General features: G+C 38.0%; 1 protein-coding gene and 1 pseudogene across 1 annotated transcript in view; one reads left to right on the top strand and one right to left on the bottom strand.

Annotated features, from left to right (window-relative positions):
* The first annotated feature begins 731 nt into the window (after positions 1–731).
* Ireb2 (iron responsive element binding protein 2) overlaps positions 732–22,725 on the top strand; it is a 52,688-nt gene continuing 30,694 nt past the window's right edge. The window contains exons 1-4 of the mRNA XM_077799685.1: positions 732–868; positions 2,250–2,339; positions 20,319–20,484; positions 21,857–21,994. Coding sequence (XP_077655811.1) covers positions 850–868; positions 2,250–2,339; positions 20,319–20,484; positions 21,857–21,994 — 413 coding nt within the window. The 5' untranslated portion in view covers positions 732–849. The remainder of the gene's footprint in view (positions 869–2,249; positions 2,340–20,318; positions 20,485–21,856; positions 21,995–22,725) is intronic.
* LOC113190941 (non-histone chromosomal protein HMG-17 pseudogene) lies at positions 9,640–10,017 on the bottom strand (annotated as a pseudogene).

The following is a 22,725-nucleotide window of genomic DNA, read 5'->3' as shown; positions in this document are numbered from 1 at the left end:
GAAAACGCATGTTTCAATGAAGGTAGAATAAGGATTAAGAAATGAGATTAACAAGTCAAGTTACTACTGACCTTGAGCAAAAACATTTCTGGCAGTGAAAGCCAGATTGGAGAGGGATAGAGTGGGAGAAGGGCAAGTATAGGCAAGGCTTTCTGGGAAGCTGGCTACCACGGGGAGATAAGGAGATAGGTAGGGTAAAATGCAGGGATTATAAGAGCTGGGATCGACGGGTAGACTAGAAGGATCCACCGCTGCTGGAGTCGGCGGAAAGGAAGAGGTTGACGCTACAGGAACGTAAGGAAAAATTCATTTAATATGAGCGCCTCCTATGTGCCGGATCAGTCTGGCCATCTTCATATTACTGTTTAATGTTAAGTGTTTAATGTTAAGTGGTTCTCTTTACGCTGTTTCCCCAGGAGTTCCGATTTCCATTAGCCACTGCCAAAGACACCCCTTAGGAAGCCACAAGCCACTCGACTTCAGAACCCACCAACGAACCCTCAAGGCCACACTAGGTAACCCCGGCGCAGCTACAGACGCCTACGGTACTGCCTACCAGAGCTCCGCCCCCACTCGCGAGAACAGCGGCGACGGCGCAAGAAGTCTCCTACGGGCTAAGCTCCAGCCTTTCTCTTTGTTTCCAGGCTGAAGATCTCGCGGGAGTAAAGCGGCAAATCCCGCGAGCGCCGACCCGGGGCCAGCTCTGCGGCTCTCGCGGTGTTTGCGCGAGACTGCTTCCTTCCTTCCTCCCTTGCCAGTCCGCCTGTCTTCCTCCCCCTCTTCCCGGCCCGGCCTCCCCTTCCTTCCCCCGCCGGCCCCCTCCCCGCAGGGATAATATGGTCTCCGGCGATGGACGCCCCAAGTGCAGGTCAGTTTCGGGCCGCCGACTTGGGTCTAGCTGCTGGAGACACGCGCTGCCCGGGCGCCGTGTTCCTTGATTCTCTCGCCTACAGTCGCCCGGCCGGCGCCCGGAGCCCTCAGGGCTCTCAGTTCGTGCTCCCCTCGGGGCCTGTCTGCTGGGCCGCACTCTGCGCGGAGGCCGCGGAAGGCAGGCCTCCCCGCCCCCACTCTCCTAGCGGGTTTTCTGTCGGGCCATAGGCCTTGCCTCCGGCTGTGACCCGCACCTACCTCATCCTGGTGGTCGCCGCTTTGTGCCTGCGGCCTCCTAGCCCTAGTTAGTGACACTAGGTGCAGGGAGAGAGAGGCCCACCATCTTCCCCTACCCGCCCCCCACTTGTGAGAAATGGGGCTTGGGGTCCTTGTCTCCTTGTTTGGGTCCACCTATCTTGTTGTCTAGCCCACTGCCCAGCCTCGAGCTCTTTCCTCTTGTCTCTGGAAGCAGAATGAGGGGCAGTGAAGGCTGAACCGTAGTCATCCTGTTTTCTGATCATTGATTGCAGCTATGAGTCTCCTCCCACGTCCACCTCCCTGTACAAAAAGAGGAAAACACGAGCCATCCTGAAAGTGGGTTGTGCTTATCTCTCTTCATTTTGGACGGTGGCCCTAACTGTGTTGAGGGTCCTACCCACCCACTGCAGTGTCTTCATAAAAAGATCTAAAGGTTCTTTTCAACCTCAAGGCTGCCTCCCTGCCACTTCCCTGGAGAACATTTGGACCTGGGGCGTATACCAGTGAGGTTTATAGGTCTTTGACCATGAGGTTCAGCTTAAATTGCAGCCAAACCAGAAGGACCGTTAGGGAGAATATGCTAGTTTACCTCAGTGTTTTGTTGTTCAGTTTTATCTTAATCCTTAAGACCTAGAATGTCTTATGAGAAGTTTTTTTTGTTGTTGTTTTGGTTTTGTCTGTTGTTGAATGTGCAATAAAAAATCTTTAAGTTTTTAAAAAATAATTCTAACAGTTGTGTTCTCAAATTGTTCTATCTTGAATTTACACAATTTTTAGGACATGTCTTTCTAAAACGTGCCTATAAACCGGGTAAGTCATTCTTATTCTTTCCAGGCATTCTCAAACACATTTTAGGAGTGAATTGTCTTACCAGATTTTGCTTGAAAAAGAGTCATGGTTTAAAATTATACTGTCCAGTATGGTGGACATTAGCCATGTGTGACTTAAAAGTTAAAAATTCCATTTTCTCAGCTTCTGTAGCCACATTTCAAGTGAGTGGTAGCCACCTGTGGCTAATAACTGCCTTATTGAACAATGCAGAAGATTCTGTTGGGCAAAACTAATATCCAGGTAATTTTACTTTGTAGCTATTTTTAATGAAAGTTTTTTATCTCCCCCAGGATATGCCTTTGAGTACCTTATTGAAACATTAAATGACAATTCAAGTAAGAAGTTCTTCAATGTACCTAAACTTGGAGGCACCAAGTATGGTAATGTTGACTTACATTTTTTCTGGTTTATTTAATTTCTAATAATTAAAGTGCATTTGTCAAGCTGAGCTGAAAAATTTTAAATTTATTTCCACCATGTTGAAACAGCTATACCTACACATATTTATATCTTTTAAAAATTCCTCTTGGAACAACTTTTGTTTGGCGGTGATACAAGCTTATACCTTATTTTCTCGTTTAAAAAAGTGATAAAATTTTTCTCTAAGGAAACTCTAAGGAACTTTTTTTTTTTTTAACTTAGTAAACCTATTAATGTTCTGTAGTGATTAAATATATATTTTACTTTCTCAAGTGAACAGCTCCTCCAGTTATTCTTTATGCCATCCTTTCAATAGGAATCATCAACTGAACCCATGAATTTGAGTTATTCTCCAGTATGGAAATAGTTTTGTTCTGACCTGTACATCAACACTTGGTAGACATATACATACTCTTCATCAGGGGTCAAACCTTTCACTGGCATCTCAGAAGAATGAACTTGGCTTATCTCTCAGTGGGTGGAAGTCTTGAGTTTATTGACTTTCAGCCAAGCCAGTGAAGGGAAAACCCATTGAAAGAGTGATTATTATTTGTGAAAAATATATATATATATATTTATTTTTATTTTTTTGGTACCAGGGATTGAACTCAGGGGTGTTTAACCACTGAGCCACATCTCTAGCCCTTTTTAAAATTTTATTTTGAGATAGGGTCTCACAGAGTTGCTTAGTGCCTCACTAAGTTGCTGAGGCTGGCCTTGAACTTGAAATCCTCTGTCCTGCCCTGGCATCCCAAGTTGCTGGAATTAATAGGCATGTGCTACTGTATCCTTATTTTTGAACTTTTCAGTGAAATATGCATGCGATGATGAATGTGAAACCTATCACAGTCAGTTTTGGAGTGAGATTTTCTTTAATCTTGTTTATTCCCCTCTTGGTTTTTTTTTTTTTGGGGGGGGGTGCTGGGGATTAAACCCAGGGCTTTGTGCATGTGAGGCAAGCACTCTACCGACTGAGCTATATCCCTAGCCCATCCCCTCTTGTTTAATAAGGAGGATTATTCTTGTGTTTTTCCTGTAGATTTTGATAAACTTAAATATTCTAGACTTCCATGTGCAGTACTTTTTTGTGCATTATGAGAAGATTTAGATATTTTAGCATATCTTAGAAAATCCCTGTTTTAGAATTAGATTGCCTTTTAAAAATAAATAGTTCACCCAAATGAAAGCAATTACTTTATATATGTAGTTGCAGTAGCTTATATTGATATGTTAAGAGAGGTTGGTTGTTTTCTTAGTGCCTTGTGTCTTTCACTTACATGTATTTTTTTCCTTTACTGATGAAGACTTTGCATTAGCTTAGTTTGTTTTTTGTAGTACCAGGGATTGAACATGAGCACTTTACCACTGACTCCAGTATTTTTTATTTTGAGTCAGGGTATCCCTAAGTTACTGAGGTTGGCCTTGAAATTGTGACCCTCCTGCCTCAGTCTTCTGAGTTGCTGGAATTACAGGTGTGCACCAGAGCATCTAGCCTACATCAGTTTTGAAAAACCCTAATTATTTTACACGGGAAAGGTCTTTTATCTTCTTCTCAAAAATATCTAGTGATTCTTGTCTGGAAATTTTTTTTAATCCAAATTTTACAGCATAATAGAATATATATAAAAGTGCCTTTAAAATTTAGTAGGAATAATTTCTGTGGCTGGTTTGTGGAAATGTGCCCACTTGAAGATAGCCTGTATTTCTCAAATGTAGGGAATAAAAAACAATAGTAAAATGCACTGAAAGGGATTGATTAGTAAGATAAATATTAAATGGTCTCTTGTGGGAAATGTTCTCTCATGGGCACCTGTATATAATTGTACATGAGCCATCTATATATAATGTAATCCCAGAGTTACCAGAGTTTTTATTATAACCATGATAAATATAATATAAATGCTTCTGAAGCAAACTTGGTTTTTATTTCTGTGAAATCAGTACCCAGTTTTTTTTTGTAGAGTAGTTGTTAGCAGAGGTTTATTAATAGTTACTTAAGTGATTTCTTAGTCATTACTTAGAGGAAATAAAATTTGAAAGAAGAATTGACTTTGGAAAAAAAAAACAGCTTCTGGGTGAGAAGTCTTTTGCTTAGCATCAGCACAAAAAATCCTTATTGCTTGTTTAGAGGGACCAGATTGGTTTCACAGACATGTGCTTATAATAGGAAGATACTGCTTTGGTAGTCACCAAGATTCAGGGTCACCGTGTTCTCTGCCCTTTTTCACCTTCTGATGTCTGCCAAGTTGAGAATCAGAGCTATAATGAGTAACTTAGTAAAGGGTATGTTTTCTGTCCTCATATTTGTTGAGGAAGAAAGATAGTTGAGAACCACTGTTCTAAGTTCCATGTAGGAATGCCCACAGCTTCACAGAAATGAAAACCTGCAGTGCAAGTGACATTAACAAATAGGAGTTTGTGCCAGGTGTGTTGGCGCATGTCTATAATCCCAGCAACTTGGGAGGCTGAGGTGGGAGGATTCCAAGCCAGTTTGTCTTAAGTGGTAAAGTGCCCCTAGGTTCAATTGCTAGTGGGGAAAAAAAAAAAAAAAAAAAAAAAGGAAGGAGAAAGCCAAAAAAAAAACCAAATAGGAGTTTTCCTGACATACCAGAAGTCTGGAGATGGGCAGATTGGACTGTGTAGTATGTTCCCTGCAAGGATCTAGGGTTCTACTTTCCATTTTCCTGTCATTTTTTGGTTACAGAATAGCTGTTGCACCTCCAACCTCCAGACATTATGTTCATATTCCAGGCACCTGGAATGGCAAAATAGAAAGGAAATCCCTCCTCAGGGGCTTTTATCTGTTTCACCAAAATGTCAGTGACCACTCTTAGCTTCAAGAAAGCTGAATTGGAGTGGGGGATGTACCTCATTGGTAGAGAGTACTTGCCTAGCATGTGCAAGGCCCTGGGTTTAATCCCCAGTATTGCCAAATATATATGTGTACACACAGTGAGTGGTAGAGTGTTTTAGCTTACTTTTATGATTCAGAAAGGGAGAAGTGGTCAAGAATGAGTGGTAAGTGAGGTATTATTTGCCTCACTAACATAATTCCTTTTTTTATCCCCAACCCCCACCCCCAGAACTGGGGATTGGATCCAGGGATGCTCTGCTACTGAGCTGTACTCGAAGCCTCTTAGTTTTGAGACAGGGTCTCTTGCTAAGTTGATTAGGCTGGCCTTGAACTTACCATCATCCTTCCTCAGCCCTCAGCCTCCCAAATTGCTGGAATTATAGTAAGCACCACCTGACTGCCCTTTTTTTTCCTTTTCTTTTTAAAATTAATTTCTTTAAAAATATGTTTTTAGTTGTCAGTGGACCTTTATTTCATTTATTTATATGTGGTGCTGAGAATTGAACTCAATGCCTCACACATACTAGGCAAGTGCTCTACCACTTGTGCTATGACTCCAGCCCCCAATTGCCCTTTTTTAATCTGTCTTTAGACAAAATGCAACACAAATCATTTGATTTCTGCTTTTTGTGCTGCCATTTTATTCTTTTGCCTCCTAGATTTATATTTAAGGTATGGAAGGGGACACGTCATAGACATTCATTACATTTTAATCTTGTGTGATTTCCCTCATAGGTAAGTGCTTTTTTTATGCTCTTGGAGCTGCCTATTTGGCACTCTAGTGCATAACTAGAAGTGTAGAGATTTTTGAATGACTCTTAGGTAGACCCCTGAATTTGACAGTGTTCCTATTTTCAAGGCAGGGAGCAATCCCTGTTGTCTAGAATAGTCTGCTTTTTGAAGGAACTGAGAATGGAATTGCTATTGAACAAAGGCATGATGAAGGATGTCAACCATAGAGAATTAGAATGAATGCATTATGGGAAAATGAGTGAATATGTTAGGGGGAAGACATTGGAGAGATTGGCTAGAATAAAATGTTAATTTTAGAGAGTGACTGTTACTGGGCAGTAAGACTTTTAGCTGGTATAAAGCCCCATGTCCCCTCCTTCATAATCTCAGGTCATCTCATTTACCCTTTCTTTTTTCCTTCCCGACTGCTTGCTTTCTTAATCACAATACCCCTCAGTCCTAAAATAGAGTCAGGACTTGGCATCCATATCATACCCTGTAATCTTTGAAAATCTGCATTTAATATTTTCGAGTTTTTATTGCTTATAAGAGTCACAAACAGAAGTGAACATTACAGACAGAATGGAAAGTGTGTATATACAAATATATTTAAGCGCTACTTTTAATGAAAATACAGTATATATTGTAACTTTTTTTTTAAAGCCTAACATCACAAACATCTTTCCAGGTTATTGAAAACAACTATCCCATGCCCTCTCTATTTGGTTTCTGAGTCAGGGCGCATGGTTCAGGTAGAAGAGGATATCTGTGCTTCTCTATAGCTTCTAATGGCTGCATAATCTTGCCATTATGAATACATCATGATTAGGTTAACAGAATTTTGAATGTTGAGATTGTTACCAACTTTTCTCTATAAATAAGACTAATATATGTCTGTGTGTGTGTGTGTGTGTGTGTGTGCGCGCACGCATATAAACAATAGTGTGATGTACATGCACATATCCTCATCCCCTAATATTTTTATTTTGGGGGGCAAGTTTATTATTATATAGAAGATATAGGATTGTTAGTTAGAAGTGTGCTCTTCCTTCCATCCCCCATCACACTTTTATTTTTTGCCTTTACAATACTTTCTATTCCAGTCTTTACCCTGGACTATAAGAAGCAAACACTCAAGTAAAAAAGATGCTGCAGTTTCCAGACATCCAAAGACAACAAAAGAAAACAGGCTTCTTCGGGATCAGAATTTCTGAGCCAGAGGCTATTGTTCTGTTTGTCACTTGAAGGCTATCTGGTGTCTTTATCCCTGTGTCTTTTACTTCTACCCTAATCTTCTGTCTCCATAGCTCACTTTACTTACTTTGATATTAATTCCCAGTATAACCACTCCTGACCATTCATTCTTCGTTATGACTAGTTTATCAACCAGTTAAGAATGTACCTGTAGGTGTCATTTTTGCCTGTTGTTTTAACCTATATTGATTAGATTTGGTTGGTTTCTGTTGTGGTCCAACGCTAGTTGGAAGGGACACAAGTCCTGTTTTCTGATCTTTTCTGTTGGGCTCTAGAAAGGGCTGTGGGTTGGTTAAGCAATGAAACAATTTAATTATAATGTGTTTACATAGTATGTAACTTTCTAAGGATTACCTTTTCCTAACAGTATTCTACATATCATGTACAGCCATACACTCACCATAGCATATTTTGCCCAAGAGTCTTGTCTGCTTTTTGATTGTGAAGAAGAGATACCCACTAACTCAAGTGAAGAATGATTGTGATGATACAGACCTCCCAGGCCAATGAAAGTGGCTATCTTAAGAAAGGACCAGAATTGAGTTAACTCTTTATTTTTTCTCGCAGGGACTTTAGATTTCTGCCCTCTGCCAAGGCTCCAAATGAGTTTCTCATTGGACCTTAGCTCTTAACATCTTTCTGATTCAGTCTATCCTCATTACAAATCATGAGAGATGAATCTAGTTGTCTAGTGTATGACGTTTCATATGAGGCTTTTGGTTATTGACCTGCCGTGGTATTGGCTTTTACTTCAGTGGTAGCCAAGGAGACAGACGACAGGACACTGAGGACTGTCCCTTTCACAACAGCAGTTTGAAGAGGCACTAGGGTGTATATCTGTTGTGTTATTTAGTGATGCTGGTTTGTATGTCATCAGTAATGAATGAGAAGAGAATGTGTTTCTGCACCTTCATCAATAAAGTGAGATTACTTTTCTTGTTTTATAAGCCTTAGTAAGCAAAAACTCTTAAGCATGAAATCTGTTACTACCTTCTTAAACTATCACTGGTAATATATTAAACACACAGAGACACCAGTTTCAGAGCTTATTGGAAGTCAATCCATCTTGCCCAGTTCAACTTAGAAACAGTACTTTGATTCTAGTCAGACAAAGGAGTGAGCTAACACTGCTGCCAGGGTCTGGTTGGACTACAAGACTTTCTAACAGTTTTCTCATCTTTTCTTCTGGACCTTGACCTTGAATAAGGTTTTCTAGGTTTATCCTATGCCTATTCCATCTAGTTCTTGTCCTAGCCACCAGCCTTTCTCAGTCTGAACTCTAAAAGATACCACTATTTCTTGAAGGCCTTTGGCAGGTGCAGAGCATGACTCCAGTCTTTTGAGTGTTTCCGACTTCCTCCAAAAGCCTACTTCCTAGCCCTTGCTGCTTTTATTGTTGCTATTGGTGAATTGAACCCAGGGCCTCATGCATTCTAGGAGTGCACCCTACTTCTGAACCACATCCCCAGCCCTATTTTGTATTTGATTTAGAGACAGAGTCCTCACTGAGTTGCTTAGCCATTTGCTTTTGCTGAGGCTGGCTTTGAACTCATGATCCTCCTGCCTCAGCCTTGTGAGCTGCTGGGATTACAGGTGTGTGGCACCGCACTTGGCTCAGTTTTTAATAACCTATATTTTCCATGAGTGATTTCTTCTAAGAGAGGAAACCTTTTGATTTCAAGACCAACACTTTTCCCCTCAATACCATTCTGTTTCCCAGCTTAGTAGCAGTAATAAAACTGCTAGAATTTAATGAGTATTTACTGTATCCAGTTCTGTCAGTTCTCTTATCCACATGGCCAAGGTCTCAGTTTGAACTCTAAACGATAACACTATTTCTTGAAGGCTTTTGCCACTTTTATATGGTAGCAGAGAAACATGAACAAAAATCTGTGATTTCAAAGCCTATGCTTATAAAAACCTGTTAGCATGTTGTTTAACAACTTTTCGTAAGCCAACCCTGACTTTCAGGAAATGAAAGGAAAATGGCAAAAATTATTAATCTGAAGATCCACAATCTAGAAAAGAAACTGCTGCTCTTCTGAGGGACACTATTCTCAATGACGTCACTGGAAAGTCCAGATTGCCCCACACACACACCAGTCGTTGGGAATCAGGTTCTAATAGGTCTGAGTTTAGGGGAATTAAGTCTATGACAATGGCAGCGAGGGACAGGAGGACATACAGATGAGTTTGAGTTTTTCCATAGCACAAGGCATTTGTGCCAAGGTGACTATGTGTGCCAACATCAGGGAATCCCTTCCTCTTGGGAACAAAGAGGAAGTCTCTCAAAACAAGAAGGGAAAGGTGTTTTCCCCCACAGCAATCCAGCTTTGGAGACATTCTACTAGTGACATATGCTCATCCCCCCCCAAATCAACAATGAAGTGTTCTGTGTGCTAACAACATAGCTTAAAAAAAAAAAAAGTAAAACAAAATTCTGCATTTTTATAAAACTTGATAAAAAATAGTATTTCAAACTGTACAGTCACCAGAAGTACACAGTTATCAAAAACGCACACACTTCACTTGGCATCTCCAGCACCTTCAGCTTTCTGTGCCTGGTCTGTTTTGGCATCTCCATTTTCTGCAGGGTTATTCCCATCCTTGCCAGTATCAGCTTTTTCCTTTTTCCCTTTGGGTGCCTTCTCTCCCCTCTTTGCAGGGGCCTTTTTAGGCTTGGGCTCTGGCTTTGGAGGAGCAGGTTTGGCAGACAACCTTGCAGATCTTCTCTGTGGTTCGTCTTTCACCTTGGCTTTATCTTCTTTAGCATCCCCTTCAGCCTTTCTCTTGGGCATGGTGGCGACGGCAGCAGGACGCAGGCGCTGGACACGGGGATGCAGTGGCGCGCAGCTTTGGTCGGTCCGGGGGTCGTTCTCGCCTCCTCTTCTTCACACTGCTCCCAGGGTGATGTTGAAGACAGCCAGGCAACACGTATACATGCAGTGGTTACAGAAAAGGAACTGTGACTTAGGGAACCCAAATATTTTATAATGGACAGTAATCTTATCTGCCCTTTGCTGCAGAGGGAGACATTATCTTCTGAAGTTAATCACTGCAGAAAACTTTGAGAATACAGTCTGAAACAAAGGCAGTTATTGCCTCTATTTGCAAGTCATGCAGAAATGTAAGATGAGACATGTAAAAATGGTCTTCAAAGAAGGGTGTTGTAGAAGCCAGTAGAAAAAGTCCACTTTAAGGAGGAAATTGTTAGCCTTGTTGAATATTGTGGAAAGGATATTAGGACTCTACTGAGACCCTCCTTTGTTGGTGTTTTAAGGATGTAAATCAGATTGATGTGGGCTGAGGAATGAATGGAAGGTAGAACAGTACACTTGGGAATATGGATAATTCTTTCAAAAAACTTGGTTCAAAATTTGAAGATGGCATTTCTGGAATCTTTTTGTTAAACTAGGGCTACAGACTATAAATCTTGATGGGAAGAATCCAGTTAAACAGTAAATGGCAAAAAAAGAAGGTGATGATTGACGACTGTGGTCTTAAAATGGTCAGTGGAAATGGGATGCAGAGCTTCTAGAGAGAAGTTGGCATTTAATAGGAGGATTTCTGTATCTCCCTTCTTAACTGGGGAAAGGGTAAATCCACAGACAGCAAGATTTGTGGGTATATAGGAGGAAGCCCAAGTAGGAACTATTGGTTTCTGTTAATCTAAGAGATAGGAAACACTCTAGTTCCTATAGAAGGTAAGTAGAGACTGTTTTAAGGAGAGTGAATGAAGATAGGAAATAACTGTTGTGGAGTGTTGGAAAATAAGTAGATCAGAAAAAGTAGGATTCTGGGTGAATAGTGAGGACTCAACTCGGGTTATAGTTATGCATTTTTTAGAGTTTCCCCATCCCCCTTTCTCCTCCTTTACATGGTACTACTATATTGAATTGCCATTTCATAACTCTCTAGAATGGGTATTATATAAAAGATAGTAACAAATGTTGGAGAGGATATGGAAAAATGTAAACTCTCATACTACATTGCTGGTGGAAATATAAAATGGTGCTTCCATTTTTGAAAACAATTTAGCAGTTTCTTAAAAATTTAAGGGATGGCTCAGTGGTCAAGCACTTGTCTAGCCTGGGCAAGACCCTGAGTTTGGCTCCCAGCACTATGAAAAAGGAAAACAAACAAAAATGTTACACATAAATTTGCCATATAACTCAGCAATTTCATTCTAAGGTATTTATTCAAGAGAAGGGAAAACACCAATCCACACAAATTTGCAAGCTGATGGTTTTAGCAGCATTATTCCTAATAACTGAAAATTGGAAACACCTAAATATCTTTTTAGTAGGTGCATGGATATGCAGAATTGGTATGTGATGGAATACTTTCATAACAAAGAGAAATTAACTATAGTCATGCAACAGTATGAATGAACAAAATGAGAAAAGCCAGATACAGGAGTCCTTATTGTATGATTCCATTTATATGAAATGTCCAAAAGGCAGATGGAGCAGATTAGTGGTTCCTGGGATTGGAGAGGAGAGGACGAGGATTACCAGTAAATGGGTGTAAGGGAACTGCTGGCTTGATGAAAATGCTTTAAAACTGATTCATGATGCTGGTTGCACAACTTGGCAGATTTACTAAAAACCATTAAATTGTAAACTTGGAAAGGGTGAACTACAAGATGATAGTATTTCAATACAAGATAATAATTACCTCAATAAAGGCATTGTTTCCCTTTTTTCCCCCCATGCTAAAGCATGCCCTATTACTGAGCTCCATCTCCCCCCCCCACCTTTTTTTTTTCTAAATAATTTTTAAATTTTGAGACAGGGTCTCCTTAAGTTGCCAAGGCTGGCCTCTAACTTGGGATCCTTTCTCAGCTTTCTGCGTTGCTGATATTACAGGCATGCACTATACCACCTGGCTTAGTAAAGTCTTTTTTTTTTTTTTTTTTTTAAAGAACAGTTCTTGAATAGGGAAGTGATATGGAGTAGACCAACTGGAAAAAAAAAAAAAACAACAACCTGGGTTTGATGTGTCCCCCCCCCCCCCCCCTTGGGCAGATAGGTTGAAACAAAGAGGCAAGTTAAATAGGATTTGGGGAACTAAGAAATTGAGCCATATAGAACTATATACGTATGTATGGAAGGTACATACAAGCAGGTGTTGACTGAAAGGAAATTTAAGTCCTTGTGGTATTGAAGAACAGATATGAGAGTGGGAATTGGGAAGGTTTAGAAGTTTAGGGAACTTTAAGATGGTATATTGGAACAGGAGAGTATATGGGGTGGTGTGGGGAGAATGAGGAGGAAGAAAGGGATTAAGGGCCTTCCTTGAACTTTATAGCTGTTCCAGAATCGGGGGTGGGGGATTAATATTGCTAAAAAACAAACCAGAGCATCTGTGTCCATTCTCTCACAGCTAGTTTTCTCTTTACTATATAGCTCTTCTACTGAAAAATTCTATGGGTTTACTCTAAGAATTACATGAGATTGCTGCGGATGGTGGCATATGCCTGTAATCCCAGCGACTCAGGAGGCTGAGGCAGGAGGATCACAAATTCAAAACCAGCCTCAGCAATTTAGCAAGGCCCTAAGAAACTCAGCAAGAACCTGTCTCAATAAATAAATAAATAAATCTAGCTGGGAATGTGGCTCAGTGGTTAAGCACCCCTGGGTCCCCTGAGTTTAATTCCCAGTACCAAAAAAAAAAAAAGTACATAAGCTGATATAAAGCACCTGTTTCTTAGTAGGTCCTAAATAAATAACAGCAGAAGAAGAAGATAACAAACCAAAAGCTTTGTAGTTTAATGCAATAATAGGCATTTATTATCTCTCATAGTCTCTATACATTAGGGATTTCAGAATGACTTACTTGAGGAGTTCTGGCTCAGGGTCTTTAATGAGGTTACAGCCAAATGTTCTGAGGCTGCATTCACCTGAAGGCTAGACAAAGGTAGAGAACCTGCTTCTGAGGGCTCAAGCACATGGCTGGCAGGTGTTGGTGTTCATTGATGATGGAGAGGCCCCAGTTCTTCCCCATATGGGTGTCTCCTAAGGACTACTTAATTGTTTCAAAACAGGCATCTGCTGGCTTCCCCAGAGCAAGTAAGAGAGGAAGACTGAAGCGGAAAAAATGTCCTGGTCTTGAAAATCATACACTCTCATCTCTGCTATACATTGTTGGTCACACTAGCAGAACTGATTCAGAACAGATTTCATGGCAGCATGAATATCAGAAGGCCAACATTAATGATATCATAATATCAGAGACTGACTTCCACGGGATGAAATATGAAATTTTGTTTGGTTGCATCTTTCCTTGCAATAAGTCTCTGTCGTGATTTTGAAATTAGACAAATTTGTGGCAGTGCTTCTTTGTGAAAAAGTGTCTAGTTAACATTTGTGGTTCATTTTTCTCATAGCACTATTTGGTAATTGCTTTTTAATCTTCAAATAATATAATTTAAAACCCTCACAAAGATTATACCCAAAATAGCAGTCCGTCTTTGGTTATGCTGCTAATTCTTTTATTTTTCTATTTCAGATTATAGTGAATTTCTGCTATGGAAAATGAGGATTTGATACTTCTACATATATTCATGCATCTCATTGTAATTTATTTATTTATTTATTTATTTATTTTTAAGAGAGAGGGAGAGAGAGAGAGAGAGAGAAATTTTTTAATATTTATTTTTTAGTTCTCGGCGGACACAACATCTTTGTTGGTATGTGGTGCTGAGGATCGAACCCGGGTCGCACGCATGCCAGGCGAGCGCGCTACCGCTTGAGCCACATCCCCAGCCCTCATTGTAATTTATTATCACTGTAAATAATTTTCAGCCAGTCCATGTAGTCACTGTTGCACATTTCTCATACAATTTTGTATTTTCCCTGTAATTAATGATCTTTTTTGTTTGCTTCGTTTTTAGTATTCTTATCAATAATTTATTTCCAAATTGTTCAAGAGAACTGAACTCCTGTTGGTTATAATCAGGAAATCAATCATTTTTTTTTGTTTGTTTTATTGGCAGCATCACCTCTGGACTTTTTTATCTTTTGCTCCATTTGAAACTGATTACACTGTGACTTGCACAGCAATTGGGTCTTTAAAGAGTCTTTGCTCTTGGTCCTATGTTGGAGACTTTTTCCTAGATTTCATGATTTTTCTAATTTTGTTTACTGTTTTGTTTTATAGAGCATATCCTCCAGAAGTTTCCTTAGAAGGGTTGCCTGGGAAGTAGATTTTTGAGACTTTACCTGATTATTTAGTAGTTTGCCAGTGTGTAAATTTCTGGTCTGGAAATTGTTTTCTATTGGAATTTTAAAGGCATTGCTTCATTGTATTCTAACTTCCCTAAGAAAGCTTAGGCAATCCAGATACCTAGTCTTTGTTTTGGATTGTCTGTCCCCATGTAGATATTTAAGTTACAGCTTTCTCTATTCTGCTTATTCTGTTACCACTTATCCATGTACTTTGTTTTCCAAAATTGTGTTGGTTTTGCTTTTTTCCTTTTTGTTCTTGTTGTTTTACAACATTGCTGTAACTACTTCGTGGGTTTCAGAAGAAAGTAATGATAATTTGCCATGTTAAACTAGAAATCTGATGACATGCTTTCTTTAAAATACTTTCTTTTTGTGGTGCTAGGGATTGAACCCTGAGGTGCTCTGCTACTGAGCTACATCCCTACCCCACCCCCTTTTTAAAATTTTCAAATAGGATCTCACTAAGTTGCTAAGGCTGGCCAGGAGCTTGCCATTCTCTTGCCTCAGCCTCCCAGGTTTGGGATTACAGGTGTATGCCATGTAAAGAAAAATATTCCTGAGACTCTCAGTATAATTAACCAAATTAAAAAGTTAATCATGTACTAATTTCTTTGATAATATTTTTCTTATTTTCTCAGAATGTTTTATTAAAAATATTTTCCCCTCTAATTCCCTCTGTTTTGAGGGATATTACTATTTCTGATTTGAGAAAAGGATCAAAATTAATATTTGTTAAGTACTTACTGTTTGTCATAATTTGGGTATTTTATACATATTAGATCTGTTAGCTGGGTGCAGCTAACCGATACACCTGTAATTCCAGCAACTCAGGAGGCTAAGGCAGGAGGATAGCAAGTTCATGTCCAACCTTGGCAACTTAGTGAGACTTAAATATGGCTCAGTAGTAGAGTGCCCTGGGATTATTCCCCAGTACCACAAAAAATGGATGGATGGATGGGTAGGTAGGTATGTGGCTAAGTAAATAGATAAGGTGAGAAAGATAGTTCTTCACATCTCTGTTAAGTAGGTAGCATTCCCAATTTGAGAAAATGCATCAACTTAGTCATTTTCTAAAGATCACTTCTATGTAGTAAATAGCAAATACAGGCTTTGCATCTAGTGTTTCTGATTCTGTAGTTTTATTTTTCTCTTCATTTACAACTTTAATAGTCTTTCATTTGTGTAAGAATATTTTCAAACATAAAAGCAGGGAGATATAACACTTAAGTGTGAACCCTAATATAAACCGTGGGTTTTGGTCACTGATATATTCATACAGGTTCATCACTTGTAACAAATGTAGCATTGTAGTGAGGAATGTTGGTATTGGGTAAAATCCCCTCTACTATCTTCTATTACTGAATCCTACTCACTTCCCTTATAAGACCTGCTACTGTTTGTATTTACTTTGTTTACTTATTTATGGTCTGAATTTTTTAATAGCTCGATAACTTCCTAAGAACTGTTAACCATGTCTGATTTGTGCACGTAATGTTAAAACATAGCAGAAAAGTCAAATATTTTCTGGTTTTTTGGTACTGGAGATTGAACCCAGGAGTGCCTTACGTTGAGCTACATTCCCAGCCCTTTTTTAAATTTTGAGACAGGACATTGCTAAATTGCTGAGGCTGGCCTCGAACTGTCTCAGCTCCAAGTTGCTGGGATTACAGGTGTATGCCACTGCACTGGCAATAAATTTTTTCTTAATGGGGAAAAAAAGCAAGGAGAGACTCATTAGTAACCCACCATGTATTTATCAGCCAGGTATCAACATTTCACCCAATTTTTTTTTCAAATATTATGCCGTTTTCTTAACCTATAAATATTCGTCAGTATGCATATCTGATATGCATTGAAAAAATAAATCGTCATTATTATGCATAACAAGATTAAGTAATTTCTTAATATAATCTAAATCTAGTAAGCAAGAACTTTTCTCTGGTTGTCTTAATATATTTTTACATTTGGTTTGTGCAAGCCGGGCATGGTGGCTTGCACAAATCAAATTGTAATTGAGGTAGGAGGATCATGGGTTTAAAGCCAGCCTCAGCAACTTAGAGAAGCTCTAAGCAATTTAAGGAGATTCTGTCTCAAAATAAAATATTTTAAAAAGAAGGGGCTGCTTGGGCTGGGGATGTGGCTCAAGCGGTAGCGCGCTCACCTGGCATGCGTGTGGCCTGGGTTTGATCCTCAGCACCACATACCAACAAAGATGTTGTATCCACCGAAAATTAAAGAATAAAAGAAGGGCAGGGTGACAGTGGGGCAGCGCCCACCTGCTTAAAAAAAAAAGAAGGGGCTGGGAATGTGGCTCAGCAGTTAAGCACCCCTGGGTTCGATTCCTGGTATCAAAAATATTTGGTTTGTACAGACAGTGTCCAAATAGTGTCCACACATAACACTTGATTGCTATGTCTCTAAAGTCTTTTTTAGTTTGTAATAGTCCTCTTTTCCCCCTTTTCTTTACTACTTTTTGTTGAAGAAGCCACGTTATTTCCTGTAGAATATACCATGTTCTTTTTTTTTTTTAATTATTTATTTTTTTATTGGTTGTTCAAAACCTTACAAGGCTCTTGACATTATCATATTTCAGACATTAGTTTCAAGTGAGTTATGAACTCCCATTTTTACCCCAAATACAGATTGCAGAATCACATCAGTTACACATTCACCTTTTTACATAATGCCCTATTAGTAACTGTTGTATTCTGCTACCTTTCCTATCCTCTACTATCCCCCCTCCCCTCCCCTCCCATCTTCTCTCTCTATCCCATCTACTGTAATTCATTTCTCTCCTTGTTTTTTCTTCCAATTCCCCTCACAACCTCTTTTATGTAGTTTTTTATAACAATGAGGGTCTCTTTCCATTTCCATGCAATTCCCCTTTTCTCTCTTTCCCTCCCATCTCGTGTCTCTGTTTAATATCAATCTTTTCTTCCTGCTCTTCCTCCCTGCTCTATTCTTAGTTGCTCTCATTATATCAAAGAAGACATTTGGTATTTGTTTTTTAGGGATTGGCTGGCTTCACTAAGCATAATCTGCTCTAGTGCCATCCATTTCCCTGCAAATTCCATGAATTTGTCATTTTTTAGAGCTGCGTAATACTCCATGGTGTATAACTGCCACATTTAGTTTCATTTTACTGTTCTACTCTCTCCCATGTTTCTTATTTTTTTTAAATAGGTGGACACAGTATTTTTATGTGGTGCTGAGGATTGAACCCAGTACCTCACACATGCTAGGCGAGCACTCAACCTCTGAGCCACAACACCCGCCCCCACCCCGTATTTCTTATTAACTAGAAGTTGAAGCTAGAGATTTGATTATATGTGGGCTTATTTATGGACAGTACTTAGTTTTGTAATAATACTTCCTAGTGCCACTTGTATTTTCTGCTTCATCAGGAGGAAATATAATGGGTGATGCTAAGAGAAATAGGTGTTATCAGCTTGATCTGTCCATTATAAGTTCCACTGCCATCTGCATATAACCTAATGATTTTAGCTTTATGATCATTGTCTAGATCTGATATTTCTTTTTTTTTTTTAATGTTTATTCTTAAGTTTTAGGTACACAGTATCTGTATTTTACATTTATGTGGTGCTGAGGATTGAACCCAGGGCCTCATCCATGCTAGGCAAGGACTCTACTACTGAGCCACAGCCACAGCCCCTAGATCTGATATTTTATTAGGTGTTGTGGTGTATTTTCTAATTATATTATTCCTTCTGCATTTATTAGCTGTAACTCTCTAAATGGAGAACTTTCTTTTTTAACTCTTAGTTACTTGAAATCAGAGGAGACAAGATTAATGATTGATTTTTTTTTTTTTTTGGTCCCCTTTATCAGTTTTCAGAATAATGAGTTTATGCCTTAGCAATTTCCATTGGTGATTGATGGAAGAGTGTTTTTTGAGAGTCATTATAAACCAAGGCCTATTTATATAGTTGATACGTTTCAGTGAATAGCAGTCATTATTCATTTTGAATCAAATTGATCCATTAATATCCCTATTAGTCTTTTATTTCCAACACAAGATGTTCCAGGCTCAGTTTGTACATTTTCTTCTCCAGATAGAATCAGCCATTTTTCTAAGGAACTGTTTTAAAAATGAGAAATAGTTTTTAGAAATAACAGGTTAAGGTACTAGGAATTCATTACTATTGTGTTGTCTTTGTCCTAGGCATTTTCTGTGAATAGAGCTAGGAAAACATTTAGAAAGAGAAAAATAAATCACGAATTCATACATTTCTCATTAAAATGTATGGATATTTGTTTGTTTATTTGGTACTAGGGATTGAACCTAGGGGTGCTTTTATCATTGAGCTGTATCCCTAGTCCTTTTTATTTTGAGATAGGTCTCATTATAAGTTGCTTAGGGTCTCATTAAATTGCTCAGACTGGCTTCAAACTTCAGTACTCCTGCCTTAGCCTCCTCCTGCATTGCTGGGGTTACAGATGTGAGCCACCACGCCCTACAAGAGTTTTTATTTTTATTTATGTATTTATATATTAGTGCTAGGAATTGAATTTAGGGCTCACACTTGCTAGGCATTTACTTTGCCACTGAGCTATGCTTCAAGCTCAGAGTTTTGTTATGTTTTTTCCTTAACTTCTCTGACTTTAAACTTGTCTATCATTTACTCATACCAAAACAGTTGGGACCAGAAGTGTTTTTCAATGTTGGAGTTTTGGAGATTTTGGAATATTTTCATACTTATCAATGGAGGAAAATAAAAAAAATTTTGAAGCATTATGAATTTCAGATTTTTGAATTAAGGATGCTCAGCATGTATATATTATATATATATGACACATATATATCAATATACATATGTGTATATGTTTTTTAAAAATTATTTTTCTATAGTAATTTTTTTTTTCTGTACTGAGGATTGAACCCAGGGGAACTCTACCACTGAGCTACATCCTTGGCCCCTTTGATTTTTTGAGACAGGGTCTCACTATGTTGTGTATGCTGGCCTCAAACTTGAAGTCCTTCTGCATAACTGGGATTACAGGTATAATCCTGGCAGTAGTAAATATTTTCAAATTGTATACTTAGTATATGTTATAATGTGTATACATATATTTGTGTGTATATGTATATATTACACATATCTATATTTTTTAACCTTTTGTAAGGATAGGTAGAATGTGTTATAAACACAATTTTGCCCCACATTTTCTCTTAATAGTGTATTCTGGAGATGAATCCTTTAAACAGCTGTAGGATAATCTATTGTGTGGACAGCCATGATATTTTCAACCACTCACATTCATTCACTCTTCCTTTTAAATTCTAATTGTGTGGCCAAATCTGATGTGAGAATTTAATATGATTGAAAATTTAACAATACTGAATTCTCTATTATATCTTTAGACTGGTAATCAAGAGTGAATGAAAGTTTTCATAAAATGACTTTTTTCTCACCCGGCATCCTGATTTACTTTTAAACTTGGACTGCTTTTGATTTGAAGTATTCTAAATTTATTATAAACTTTCAGACTTTTTTTTTCTGCAATAGGTATTTAATCTATATTTGGTGCTTTTTATTTTTTTTTCTTGTCTTTCCTGAAGAGGAAGTTTTTATTTGTCATGATTATAGTGTGATATGCCCAAATCAATGCAAGTCTTATATGAAAATTTTTGTCTTTGCTTTTTCATGGCCTTGGACCTTGGGGTTATGCATAGGAAAGTCATAGTTAACATGAATGATATTAGATTCTGTGTTTGTTAGACTAAAAAGTGAATTTTTAAATTGAGAAAACATTGCATTAATGTCTTTGTATCTTTTTGCTGTTGTAATTTTTGCATTATATACATATGATTATTCTCTTATTAATAATAATATTTTCTCTTGAATCAGATGTTCTGCCTTACTCAATACGGGTTCTGTTGGAGGCTGCTGTACGAAATTGTGATGGCTTTTTAATGAAAAAGGAAGATGTTATGAACATTTTAGACTGGAAAACCAAACAAAACATTGTTGAAGTGCCCTTTTTCCCTGCCCGTGTTCTTCTTCAAGATTTTACGTGAGTCATTGGTTCATTTTATGTGAATGAATTTTTAGAATGTTCCCTTTTAAAATTCAGATTTCCTGATGTATGGATTTATTTTTAATTATGAAGTTTATAAAAGTTTCCCTTTCCAAGCTGAAGCCAATGTAATAAAAATCAGGCACATATTTCTCATGCCATTTATTCCAAAACTGCTTTTCCTTAACTACCTGCTTGTCATCTCTATGTAGCTAGTAGGTTTCTCAAACTTAACATATCTAGAACTTGATTTCTTGACTGTCCATATCACCTATCCCTTTCTACGTCTTCTCTCTTGTAGTAAATGCTACCATAGACTCCCAGTTTTTTTAGGCTTCTAATCTAGGATTAGCTCTGATTCCTCTCCTTCCTTGCACCCTATCACTAGTCTTGTCAGCAAATTCTGTCATTGCTACCTTTAAAATATATCCTGTGTCCAAATATTTTCTACCTATCCATCACTGTTATCCTGGTTCTAGCCCCATTTTCTTTTACCTGGACTACTATACAGTAGTCTCTTATCTGGTATACTTGCCCCCACACTTGCAGCCTATAGTTGGTTCTTTACATGGTATATGGAGTGACTTCATTAAAAATGTTAATCAGGTTATGTCATTCCTCCAGGTACCACTTGATTTCCATCACACTTAGAATAAAATCTGATGTCTTTAGCCTGAAAGACCTTGCATGGTCTGAGGTGTCCCAAGAATTATTTATTGGAATAATGTTCCTGGAGCTAAATTTCAAAGGGGCCTAGGATTTTGCTAGAACATCCCCTTTGCCCACCCACCTAACACCTACGTCTGATCTGTGTTACCTCACATATGCTTCTATTCTGTAATCATTGCTTTATCTTCCCTATTAATTCTTTAAGAGCCAAAACTATTATTTGACCTCATTCTCATGATATCTATTACAGTGAAGGCATTTAGTACATGCTTGTTACATAGTTGCCTGGATATTATGGATGGATGAATATAAGCAAAACTTATTGGGGGGGGCAGTTATTGTGGATAGCTTTGAGATTATAAGAGGGAACCATAGGACAAAGGGGCTAGAGCCAGGGAAAAGGGAGGGGCTGTCAAAAAATTGGAGGAAGAAAAGAATTCCACAGGCACCTCCAAAAATCATCTCTTATTTTTGCCTCTTTTGTCCCTAAGCACTCAAGTTCTCAGATAATAATGTTAATTCTCATTAAACCATGGGACAGCTAAATTGGATAATGAGTATATTTTCAAAAATAAATACTAATAAAGGATACTTTTTAAAAATAAAAATGAATAAGTACATGTTAATTATTATTAAACATTTTATTTAAAAATTAGAATTGTAATTTGATCATTCTTCTTTTTTTTTTTTTTTTTTAAAGTGGAATACCGGCAATGGTGGATTTTGCTGCTATGAGGGAGGCAGTGAAAACTCTTGGAGGTGATCCTAAAAAAGTCCATCCTGCCTGTCCGACAGATCTCACAGTTGACCATTCTTTACAAATTGACTTCAGTAAATGGTACTTTAATACAGATATTTATAAAGACAGTCATGCAAGTTTTGTGGAAGTATAAAATATCTGGGAAAGCAGTTTATGCCAGAGTAAAGCATGCTCCATTTAGTATTGACTAGTATATTAAAGGAAAACTTGTGGAAACTTTATGAATTGGTGAAATTTTCTGTACTCATAGTTTAAAACTATTTTCATGTTTGTGTATTTTTTCTGCCATATTTGATAAAAATATACAAGCTTACAATCATCTTTTTTTTTTTTTGAGTGAACGTCTGAATTAAGTTTTCACTTTTTGTTTTTTAACCTATTTACCTTTCAGAGAGAATGTAAAGATTTGTCTTTAATTGGTGATTTAAAAGCATTGAGCTTACTAAAGCTCTTTCTTTCCACTGAAATAAGTGGAATATTTACATAATATAATATTTATAAGGCTCCTTTGACCAAGGGCAAACAAGAAACCATATTTCTGTTCTCATGCATTAGTCTTTTACATTCCTTGCAGTAGCAGTATAATATTGCAATTTATTATAACCCGTGAGAGTTTTTACACTCTATTATTAAAACTATTGGCTCTGTGCTTCTCAGTTGTTAAAAAGAACTATATTGGCACTTGCTAGCAAGTTATTTAAATTGGTATATATAAAAATGACTATATGGGGCACTTAGAATTAGTTTTTATCTCCATAAATATATATTATAAATGAAAATAATTTATCTGAAATTTGCTTTTAAAACTT

The sequence above is a fragment of the Urocitellus parryii genome, chromosome 6, assembly GCF_045843805.1.
Source record: "Urocitellus parryii isolate mUroPar1 chromosome 6, mUroPar1.hap1, whole genome shotgun sequence".
NCBI classification, from domain to species: domain Eukaryota; kingdom Metazoa; phylum Chordata; class Mammalia; order Rodentia; family Sciuridae; genus Urocitellus; species Urocitellus parryii.
Note: the sequence above shows the minus strand (reverse complement) of the source record. Positions and strands in the feature narration are given on the sequence as shown.